Source organism: Urocitellus parryii, chromosome 4 (genome assembly GCF_045843805.1).
Source record: "Urocitellus parryii isolate mUroPar1 chromosome 4, mUroPar1.hap1, whole genome shotgun sequence".
Lineage (NCBI taxonomy): Eukaryota > Metazoa > Chordata > Mammalia > Rodentia > Sciuridae > Urocitellus > Urocitellus parryii.
Window position 1 is genome coordinate 60119433 of NC_135534.1, and position 12690 is coordinate 60132122.

Consider the following 12690-nt stretch of genomic DNA (forward strand, 5'->3'; position numbering starts at 1 on the left):
TAACTAAAATTAGCATACTATACTTAGACAGCCACTTCACTATTTGTAGCAGAATAGTGCACAATAACCAAATAATAAAATAAACCCGGATGCCTGTCAATAGATGAATGGATCAAGAAAATATGGCATGAATACACAATGGAGTTTTACTCAGCCATGAATGAGAATGAAATAATGACTTTTGCCAGTAAGTGGTTGTAAATGGAGAACTTCACATTAAATGAGATAAGTCAGAGTCAGGAAAAACAAGGGAAGGGTTGAACATTTTTCTCACATGCAGAAGCTAGAGAAAAATAAGGAAATAAAGGTAGGGTCTCATGAAAATAAAAGGGATAAATGGAACAGAGTAAAGAAATTGAAGGCAAGGGAGAAGGGACAAGGAAAAGAGAGGAACTTTGGAGTGAAATTGATCAAATTACGTTTTGTAAACATCTAAAAATATTATGATGAATTTCACATTGATGTGCATCTATAAATCACTAATTTTCAAAAGCTATAAATAAATAGAAGGAAGATCAGTAGAATAGAGGGAAAACCAGTGAAAGAGAAGGTGTAGAATGGGAGAGAAGAATGAAGGATTGGAAATGGGAAGAAATATGGATGAATTAAACAAAATCACCTTATATACACATATAATTGTGTCAAAGGGATTTCACCATTATATATATGGAGAGTGTACAAATCAAAAATAAGTAAATGGGTGAAAGAATGATCAGTAGAAGAGAGGAAGGAAAATAAGAGGAGGAAGGTAGTTCTGGGGGAACTGGGGTTGAAATCAATTTCCTTTTATAATGGTTTTGTCAAAATGAACCCCAACTACTATATATGAGTATAATGTTCCAATACAGAAAGAAAGGGAAAACTCCTGTCATCTCTGTTCTATTTCATTGAAGTCCCTGCTTATATGAAAATACTAAACACATATTTTATTCAATTACCATAATATCATAAAATATATTGTCATTAAATAAATGGATTCCTAAATCAATCAAACATTGTTTCCTCTATCAGTCTTTGCATAAAAACTATGCAAGTCTAACAAAAACATCAATTCAGATTAACAAAAAAGGCAGTTCCTCCAGTGCTCCCTCTCCCTACCCCACTATGAGTCAGTCACCTTATATCAGAGAAAACATTCGGCACTTGTTTTTTTTGGGATTGGCTACCTTCACTTAGCACTATCTTCTCCAACTGCATCCATTTACCTGCAAATGCCATGGTTTTATTCTCTTTTATTGCTGAGTAATATTCCATTGTGTATATATGCCACATTTTTTAATCAATTCATCTACTGAAGGGCATCTAGGTTTAAATGTATGATTTATTTATTTATTTTTTTTTGTCCTGAATATATACTTAGTTTCTTTATTTTATTTTATTTTATTTTTTTTATTGGTCGTTCATAACATTACATAGTTCTTAATACATCATATTTCACAGTTTGATTCAAGTGGGTTATGAACTCCCAATTTTACCCTGTATACAGATTGCTGTATCACATCAGTTACCCTTCCATTGATTGACAAATTGCCTTTCTAGTGTCTGATGTATTCTGCTGTCTGTCCTATTCTCTACTATCCCCCCTCCCCTCCCCTCTCTAATGATATTCTTAAGTTAATAAATTAGTGCTAATGATTTGCAGATTTCATTTAACTTCTCGGCATTTATAATCGCTCTGCAAATATTACCTTTAATTATTTGTTTTTAATCATCTCCATTTTTGCATTTTTTCATTAAATGGAATTTTATCAGAATATTGAATAGAAGTATTTATAGCTGGAACACTAGATTTGGTCTGATGTCTGAATAAATGCCTTTAATATTTCACTAACTACAATGCTTATTATATATTTTATGTACCTTAAGTATGCCAATAGCTTGTGTGTTTTCTATCTATCTATCTATCTATCTATCTATCTATCTATCTATCTATCTATCTATTTTTTTTAGGTTTCTTTGGTGCCAGGGATTGAACCCAGGGACACTTTGGCACGAAGTCTCACCCAAGCCCTTTCTAAAATTTTTTATTTGTGGCAGGTTCTCACTAAAGTTGCTTAGGGTCTCACCAAGTTGCTGAGGCTGCCATTGACCTTGTGATCTTCCTACCTACCTCAGCCTCCTAAGTCACCCCGGATTATAGGTGAGCACTACCATGCCCGACTCCATTAAAATTTATCAAAAATAATAAAATGCACTACTCTTGTGTTCAATTTGATAAATTTTGACAGTAGCATAAATCTATGTATTGCCAAATAAAACAGGGAAAAGAACATTTCTATCCCCAGACATTGCCTTCTTGCTCCTATGAGTCATTATCACTCCCCAGAGGATATCACTTTTTCTTTTCTATCAATTTAAGATTAGTTTTGCCTGCTTTTGGACTGCATATAAATGAATTCATATAATATGGTTTTGTGTTTATCTAAGTCTGTATCAGTTTTTTGAGATTCATCTATGTTATATTTCACAGTGTTTATTCCTTTTTCTGTGTTATATATCATTGCATGAGTCAACACTCATTCCTGTTCCATTTATAATACTGCTTGTGCTCTTTGAACATACATATATGTGTTTTGTGAACAAATTTTTTAATTAAAAACCTAAGAATGAATGTTCTAGGTCATAAGGTTTAGTGTATTTTTAACTTAACAAAAAACTATTCAACTTTGTGCAGTTTCTTATTAAGTTAAACATATATTAACCATATGAAATAGTTACACCATCCTATACTTGCATGCCAATTTATTAGATATATACTTTTTGGTCAGGGTTGTGATATACTTTGAAATACATATGTTGGCATAGATTTTCTTACATATTTATTATCTTATGATTTTGTGTTTCTATTCACAAACTTCTTTTTTTACATTCTTTTTATTATTGTTGCTTTTTGATATTACATAAAGAAAAAGTGCTGTAACATATTCATGTACATACTACTGGTGATCTTAAATATACTCTTCTATGATGTATAGTCAATAAAATTGGTTGAAAAATGTATCTTTAATTTACAAGATGTTTTATAATTTTTACACCAATTTGTTAATTTTAAAACCACGAAAAAATAAAAATTAAGCATTCTCAACTTTTGACCTATTTTTAAGAAAATTTTATGATGGTACAATCTTGAACATATGATTATATATCATCTCCTTAGGTGTTATTTTATCATTCTAATTAAAAATAATTCTAATTAGTTGTTCTGGCTCTAAACATATTGTGTAAATTATTGTTGCTTTTGCTTTTCACAATAAATGATGATATCTGTTCCTTATTAAAAAATAACAATAATTTCTGGAATTTTGACATTTCACTAAGTTTATATATTACATTGCGATGAACTTATCTAAGTACCATATCAATCTTCTAATCTGTGGGCATAGTTTTTATAAAGCTTTTAGTAAAGATTTTTCATATTCTTAATTAAATTAAATTCTAGATATTTAAAACTATTGCAAATGACCTCAGTTTTAAATTGTAAATGTCTAGTCTATTAGTAGATTATAAATAAAGCACACTTTTTTTTAACCAGTGACATTTGTTTCTAATGACATTCTTAAGTTAATGAGTTAGTGCTAATAATTTACAGATTTTATTTAACTTCTCTGTATTTATAATTATTCTGTAAAATTACCTTTAATTATTTGTGTTCAGTCATTTCCATTATTGCATTTTTTCACTAGATGGAATTTTATCAGAATACTGAATAGAAGTATTGATAGCTGGAACTCTAGATTTGATCTGATGTCTGAATAAATGTCTTTAATCTTTCACCAACTACAGTGCTTACTATATATTTTATATACATTAAGTATGCCAATAGCTTCTGGTTTTCCTTTTGTTTTCTGGTTTTATTGATTTTAGTTTTTAAAATACACGACAGCAGAATGCATTACAATTCTTACTACACATATAGAGTACAATTTTTCATATCTTTGTATATAGAGTATGTTCACGCCAATTCATGCCTTTATACATGTACTTTTTTGTATACAATTCTTATTACACATATATATAATAATTTTCCATATCTCTGTTTATATATAAAGTATGTTGACACCCAATTCGAGTCTGCAGACATGTACTTTGTATAATGATGTCCATCACATTCCACCACCCTTCCTAATCCCCTGCCCCCTCTCTTTCCCTTCCACCCCTCTTCCCTATCTAGAATTCATCTAATCCTCCCATGCCCCCCCTCCCTACTCCACTATTTGTGGTTTTTCTATCTATCTATTTATTTATTTATTTTTTACTTTCTTTGGTGCCAGGGATTGAACCCAGGAACACTTTGGCACTGATTCTCACCCCAGCCCTTTCTAAAATTTTTTATTTGTGGTAGGTTCTCACTAAGTCGCCTAGGGTCTCACCAAGTTGTTGAGGCTGCCATTGACCTTGTGATCTTCCTACATACCTCAGTCTCCCAAGTCACCAGAATTATAGGTGTATATAATACCACCATGCTCGGCTCCATTAAATTTATCAAATATAATACAATGCACCACTCTTGTGTTCTATTTAATACATTTTTACAGTAGCATACATCTGTATAATGCCAAATAAAATAGGGAAACGAACATTTTTATCCCCAGACATTGCCTTCTTGCTCCTATGAGTCATTATTACTCCCCAGAGGATATCACTTTTTCTTTTCTATCAATTTAAGGTTAGTTTTACCTGTTTTTGGACTGCATATAAATGGACTCATATATTATGGTCTTGTGTTTATCTAATTCTGTACCATGTTTTTGAGATTCATCTATGTTATATTTCATAGTGTCTATTTCTTTTTCTACGTTATATATCATTTGATGAAGTCACTACTCATTCCTGTTCCATTTATAACACTGCTTGTGCTGTTGGAACATATATATGTGTGTTTTGTGAACAAATGTTTTCACTAAAAATCTAAGAATGAAAGTTCTAGGTCATAAGATTAGTGTATGTTAACAAGAAACTGCTCAAGTTCCTGCAGTTTCTTATTAAGTTACACATACATGAACTATATATAATAGTTACACCAGCCTATACTTACACTATCAATTTATTAGATTTATACCTTTGGGGCAGGGTTGTAATATACTTTGAATTAAAACTTATAGAAATCTTAAAACTTAAAGAAATCTTCATATATTCACCAACTGGAGTGAGAAAAATCATTCAAATTAGGTTTCCAGTCCCTTCAGAATCAGTCTTTTTTAACAATAAAATATAAAAAGGAAAACTCAGGTAGCAAAATGTACACAAAATATATTTAGAACTGTTTTGCCAAAACTTTTGCTCTCCAAAATAAACACGTGAACATTCATATGCTTATTTGTACACATTTATGTATTCATCAACTTGAGAAACTCAAGACAAAGCATAACTAGACAGAGAACCGTCCTCTATTACTCATCTGAAATGCATATTTTTTTATTTCATAAATGTTTATGAATTATATATCTATACAGATATTTGTGTATGTGTATGCTAAAGTGCCATGTATATACACACACATACTTATGTATGTATATGGTGAGTGGTGAGCTGAGGTGAGCATAATATTATAATCAAGATAAATGAAAAGTGTTTCCTGGAACCATCAGACCCTTGGTCAGAAGTTCAAGGAGAAGACAAACAAATTCAACACATTTTTTTCTATAGTTTTCTCCTTGGTTAAAAAGCTGAAAAATGCAGAAATTGTCTCAAAAGTCCCAAAAGATCTTTTCCTTTGAACCAGAGCCTCCTGAGACACTGAACTGCAGAGACCCAAGCAGGTGCACACATTGGAGTCTGGAAATCTTCAAAAGGTGCAATGATGCTCAGAAGAGGCAGAACCTGACTGCTGTGTGACTCCTGGTGCTCAGAACTCTCAGGCATGCACACCACCAGTCTGATCTTTGCTAACACTGAGGTGACTTAGGTTGATTCCCGAAACTCATATTTTCAACAAATGAAAATATCTAGACCAGAAACACAAGTGTGTGATATGTGATTAATGGCAAATTCAGGATTAATTGTTTTTTACTCTCACCCTAACACGTTGCCATTTATTTGGGGAATAAGAAGGGAAAGGCTTCCTGGAGTTGTGAAATAAATTTAAGAACTATGTCATAATTCACTGGAGATAGCAAAATATGTGCAATAGTGTGTTGCAATAAAAGGAAAACAAAAACTTTTACCTTAATTATTGCATAACTACACTCAGAATTGCTTTCAGTAGGAATGTTTTTTGTGGGGAAGTGGAAAGTGAACCAGTATCAGACATGAATCCAAGAAAGTATTAAGGGCACTTGCTAAAAGAAGCTTCAATAGAGAAATCCTCCTACATGATCCCCTCCCTCTGCAAATGGGTGCCATATAGCATCTGTATGAACAAGTCCAGGGAGGAGAATTCAGCAATGACACAGATATATTCTCTCTATTCACAGAGCTCCTTTTGCTAAGGATTGACTTGCTGTAACTTTGACTTGCTGTAACTATAACTTCTCACATTTGTTCTACCTCTTCCTTAAGATACAATTAAGAAACATTTGTGCATGTGATAATATACCACAATGAATTCCATTATAATGTATAACTATTATGCACCAATAAAAATAGATTTTTTCTCTCCTGAAATTGAAAATCAGTTTCTTTCTGTGTTACCATGAGTTGTTTAGTCTAGTTATGTTCAGCTTATGCAACTCTTCTTCAATGTTTAGGATCGGTAAATAATTATAACAGATGGAGTCTGATTAGACAAGTGGCTTTGAAGTGAAAGTTTAATTTGATTGAACTTTGCCTTTACCAGTTTTAATTTTTTATGAGGATAGATATTTTGATTAACCTTGCATCTCCATCTCATCATGTATAAAATGATAGTTATAACAAATTTGTGATATTTAGATTGAAATATTAGCAGCCTGAGTGGAAGAGATTTGACTTGGTTGATTAGTATATCCCTAGAAACTAGAAAGGTGTCACAAATGTTGGAAACAATCAATAAATACCTGTTAAGCAAATAGTGTATGCCTCATCATATATTCTGACAATTTTAGAAGTACATAGCATGTGCTGATGTCCACATTCCAAGCACTGTTGAAAGAGTATTATTTAGCCTTCTAACATGTCTATGGTGTATATTATTATCTTTCTCCTTTGAGAATTTTGAATATACTTGCAAGGTGAAATGTGCAACTTGCTCAAGTCCATCCAGCTAGTAAGTGTTGGAAACAAGATGTAGCCAAAGGAGTCTGGGGTGCCCATGTCTCCATAGTAAGCAAGCAAAAAATCAGATCTCATACTTTCCGAGAGCAGACACTTAGTCATCTACTTTTCCTTCTTTTGTATATATTCTAAATTTATAATTAGTTTGCCTAACAGCAGAATCCATGTGAATCCTTGAGTGTCATTGTGAGGGAGGTTGTACACAAATTATTTATGAACTGAGGAGGAGGAAGGATAAACTGGCTCTGAATTTGTGTGCCTGTTTGTAAACTAACGAGTATGGTTTGATGTTTATTGATATTATTGATGCTTGGATGAGACTGTGATGACTGCCCAGCTTTTTAAACCAGCAGTATAAAGCCTAAAATCCCCACCTCTCCTGATATCCTGTCTTTTCTCCAGTCTTGTACCTCTTGTGGCTTCTGGCTACTTGAAAAGAAACAGAGACACAGGCAGCATTCCCTACAGACCAGTTCTATTCTTGGTGATTCCAATAAACACAGGATTAGTTAACTTAGAAATAGGAAGACCTTTGACGGGATTTAGTTGAATGAAATTTTCCTGGATCTGATTCCAGATCTTAAAAGACATTTATGTTTATATTTTTTTCTATCTAAAACACAGGCGCATGTTTAAATCTCCTGTCATAGTAACATATGTATTTTCTATAATTGACTTGCCAATCTCTTGATATAGCTGAGATTTTCAAAATTCCACACTATCCTTTTAACTCAAAATATACAATGGCACTTGAGTTCACAAAGGGTGAGTAGGTTTATTTGAATCTACACTTATTATCCAAGGTATGCTTGATCTCTTGGGATGCACTAAGCTAACTCAGAAGTGACAATAATAGCAGTCGTGATTATTGTTTATATCTGTTAAGTATTCACTCTGCACCATTCAAAGTTTTAGCACCTAATATTAAATTAAGCTATTGAATAATCCTGATAAATAATCCTGACAAGAATGCAATGATCTCATTTAGATGGAGAAAACCGAGGCATAATGTGGTTAAACAATATGTTCATATCATATGCTATGTGAAGTGAGAAACAAGTGGAACATGAATCTAGAAAGAGTGACTCCAGGGGAATCTGATAGATTCTCATTGCAAAGGCCTTATTGAAATCACACAGCTAACCACTAAAGACACTCCAAATCATGGTACTATCCAAAAGTGGGATCCTAAATTAGAATAAATTATAATCCATGTATATATGTCAAAATACATTCTCCTATCATGTATATATAAAAAGAACAAACTTAAAAAAAAGAATTCACAGAGTAAAAATAAAATAAAATAAATAAAAAATTTTATAAAGATGTTTTTATGCTCTCTACTTACCTTTGGTTTCCTTTCTGGCCCAGGGAACTGTCACTGTTAAAGAGTCTAAAATGCTCTCCTCCTGTCAGCCATTATGTCTGGAGCCAACAGTTCCAGCCTGACACCAGGATTCTTTATCTTGAATGGTGTTCCTGGGCTGGAAGCTTCGCACACCTGGATCTCCCTGCCATTCTGCCTCATGTACATCATTGCTCTTGTGGGGAATGTGGGACTCATCTATCTCATCAGTCATGAGGAGGCCCTGCACCGACCCATGTACTACTTCCTGGCCCTGCTGGCCTCCACTGATGTCACCTTGTGTACCACCACTGTGCCCAACATGCTGTGTATATTCTGATTCAACCTCAAGGAGATAGACTTTAATGCCTGCCTGGTCCAGATGTTTTTTGTCCACATGTTGACTGAGATGAATTCTGGGGTGCTCATGCTCATGGCTCTGGACCGCTATGTGGCCATCTGCTACCCCTTACGCTATACCACCATCCTCACCAAGGCTGGTCTTGCCACTTTCTTGAGGAGTGTGATGCTCATCATCCCATTCACTTTCCTCACCAAACGCCTGCCCTATTGCCAGGGCAACCTCATCCCCAACACGTACTGCGACCACATGTCTGTGGCCAAGGTGTCCTGTGGCAACGTCAAGGTAAATGCTATCTATGGTCTGATGGTTGCCCTCCTGATTGGCATCTTTGATATCTGTTTTATCTCTGCATCTTACACTATGATTTTGAGGGCTGTAGTGAGCCTGTCATCAGCAGATGCTCGTCACAAAGCCTTTAGCACCAGCATATCTCATATCTGTGCCATCGTGATCACTTATGTACCTGCTTTTTTCACTTTCTTCACTCATCGATTTGGAGGCCATAATATTCCCCACCACATACACATCATTGTGGCCAACCTTTATCTGCTATTGCCTCCTACCATGAACCCAATTGTTTATGGAGTCAAGACCAAGCAGATTCGTGAAGGAGTCATCAAATTCCTATTTGGAGACAAGACTGGCCTCACTTAAGACAAGCTAATCACAAAATGCATTGTTTGGCATGGAGAGAAAATAGTGGAGAAGAATTCATAAAATGTGCAAATGAAATATTAAATCATTCTAAAACATAGATTTTCTAAAGTCTTTGCAAGTGTATATTTTTAAATGTTTATTGTTTGTAAATATCTGCCAAAATAGAGAATGCAGAATTAAAAAGGTAAAATATTCATTCCCAATAAAGATTATGTTTGTCATGAATTTTTATAGAATCATATGTTTAGTGACACTAGAAAGTTAATAAAAGGCAAAAGGTAAGCCTGATGTATCCACACATTGTGTGGAGAAGTAGGAGGCTAGACTAATGTGGGCAAGCACATCGTCTCCACTAGGAACAAATTCTATGCAGATCAAATGCATTTTTGCCATGGGGCCATAAGGGTCCAGGGTTGCAATATTTTCTAATAATTTTTAAGGCAAGCAAGATTTGATGTTTTATAAAATCTTTGAGTTTTGTTCACTATTTTTTGAAAAAATCCTGTTTCATACAAAATTTTCTAAGTGTTCTATTTTGTCCTATGTAATCATTTTGCAACCTTTATTTAAAATGTATCTAAAGGATATAGTTGTCTTGTTAAATATCAAGGAGGCAAATGTGTTATTATTAGTATACCTATTAATTAATTCACTCCTTCACTCATTCATTAATTTTGAGACACTGATAGTAATATTTGTCATGCCTTGAATTTAATGAAAGAGAGGCAGAGTTGAAAATAATTCAGTCTCAGGCTTCAGTGTGTAGAATCTAGATGTTGGACCAGGATACATGAGAGGAAACACATGTGAAAAAAGGAGGACAGATCATTAAAAATGGATGAAATGTGGAGGAACCAAAAAGTTAGTAGGAAAGAGTTTGAGGAGATATAACATGAGTTTAATATCTAGTTAGTCCCAAAGTTTAAATACTCTGTCTTTTAATATCTAGTGCCTAGACTTTAAAAGACTACTTAATCTAAGTCTCAACCTCCATTTTTTTTCAAGTGAGGAAAAAAACAACAACATCAACAAAGATGCATCTGGCCAATTACATGCTCTAATATGTAATTTTTTAAAAAAAGTAAAACCATGTAGCATGGTTTTGGACAAGTTTTGCTTTTTTATGACTTATTAGTTTCTACTCTGTCTCATTCTGAACATCACAGTCGCAGGAGAAATATTTCCAATTGTACAGTCAGTGGACAATTAGTTTTCTATGGTTAAGCTTGCATTGAGTTTTCACAAACATTTTGTCAATATGAACAAACAAGTTTTTCTGGGTACTCTCTAGGTACCTGGCTTCATGTTATGTACTGTGAAATATAAATGATTACAAAAACTCTAGTGAATTCTACTCTAATAGAGGATAAAAAATGCTTGGAATGGCTACCAGACAATGTAACAAGTTTTGTTTGCTATTTTTTAAAAATAGCGAATAGTGCAACAGATTTTCAAAAATCATGGAAACTGAGAATAGGATCATCAATATCAATTAGAGTCAGTAAGTAAATTCTTTACAGGGAAGGTAGGATTTGAGATGAATCTTGAATTATACATGAGTATTAAAAGAAAGAGAAAATGGGATTATTTGAAACAATAAAATATTTTCATATATTTTGTGTAAAATGTGAAGGTTAAACAAACAATATCAAGTTTGGGCAGATAAATGTCTTCAGAAGCAAAAGATAAAGAGAAAGACAAAAAGATGGATCTGAAAGGTAGAAGCCTTGCTGGGAGGTGCATTGCTTGTGAGCCTGGGCAGGACACCAGGAGCATCAGGTGCTGCTCCTCCATCAGCACTGAGAGGCCACAGGGGCCCTAGAATGGCCCTTAACCTTGAGCAGCTGCTGTCCAATGGTCACTTTCCTGGACTGTTCATGTCTCCACCATAACCTCTGTCTCTGAAGGCCTGTCTCCCTCCCTGCTTTCTTCTATCTTCCATATAGACTCTATTTTCTCAGTTCTACTTCCTTCTTTGGTGAACCATCCTGAGTTCTTCAAAGGCTGTTCCTGGGTACAGTGTAGATTCCTTGTCTTCCTCTACTTTTTTTTTTTTGAAGATGTTGAGCATTTTCATAAGAACATGGTTTCAAAATTATAACAACAACAAACATATATGGCCCTTATTTTCCAGATATTTTTCTAAGCTTTGTATGTGCGTTTGTTCTTAAAACAAGTGTGAGGATGGCACTATTTCATGTCCTTTCTACAGGCAAGCTTACTGAAGCAAAGGGAGGTTAGACAATGAAAGTCATATAGCCAGCAAGTGGCAGAACTTGGATTTACATCCAGGCCACCTGGACCCAGTGTCTTTATTTTTAACAACTGCAATATACTACATCGTTTTCTAAGGAATTAAAAGTTTGTAGCATAATTTTTTTTTTATGACTGGGATAATGAGAAGTTCCTTATGGTGACCCTGCCCTGGGTGAAGAGATTCTCTTTTGTACTTCTTTATGACTGAAGAGTATTCATTCTCGTGTGAGAGAATGACTTATGAAAATACAGAACTGCCATCAGATTCTTAAGGGTCCCACACAATATTTGACTCAAGTGCACATAATTGCAAGAGAAAACGTGTGCTCTCTATCCTGCTCTTGTGTTTTTCATGGAGCATGTTGCTTTCAAGACTTTTATTGTGTGTCCCCCCCCACCAACCCTACTATATAGATGATTACTGCCATGATCGCTTCTTAGCCTTTTGACTAAGACCAAGTTTAGGTTATTAATGCCATGAAATCAGGATCTTTACCCGATTTATTTACCAAGGTATCTCAAATTCCAAAATTATTGCCTGCTACGTGGTAGATGCAATAAAAACATATCACCAAGCACCTCACCTAGACATGAGTCAGAAGCTCATTGCTGAGAAAGGAATTTTTAAATTCCATTTGAAAGTGGAGATAGACCAAGTGGGAAAATTAAAATAAAGATCCAAAAAAGACTTACATTCTTCTGTAAACTATGGTTATGCTGGTAATAATTTTTATAACTCATATTATTTCATAATATACTATAAACATTTTAATATTTATATATAAGAGAGTATATAGTATTTGTTTTTTTTGTACTTGGTTTATTTCACTTACTACATCCTCCAGGTTTATCTATGCTGTTACAAAAAGCATAATTT

At 34.0% G+C, this 12690-nt stretch overlaps 1 protein-coding gene across 1 annotated transcript; it reads left to right on the top strand.

Annotated features, from left to right (window-relative positions):
* The first annotated feature begins 8612 nt into the window (after window positions 1–8612).
* On the top strand, window positions 8613–9554 carry LOC113177235 (olfactory receptor 52N2-like). Its single transcript, XM_026381779.2, is given in 1 exon segment — window positions 8613–9554. A coding segment is annotated over 1 exon segment (942 nt).
* The last annotated feature ends 3136 nt before the right edge of the window (window positions 9555–12690 follow it).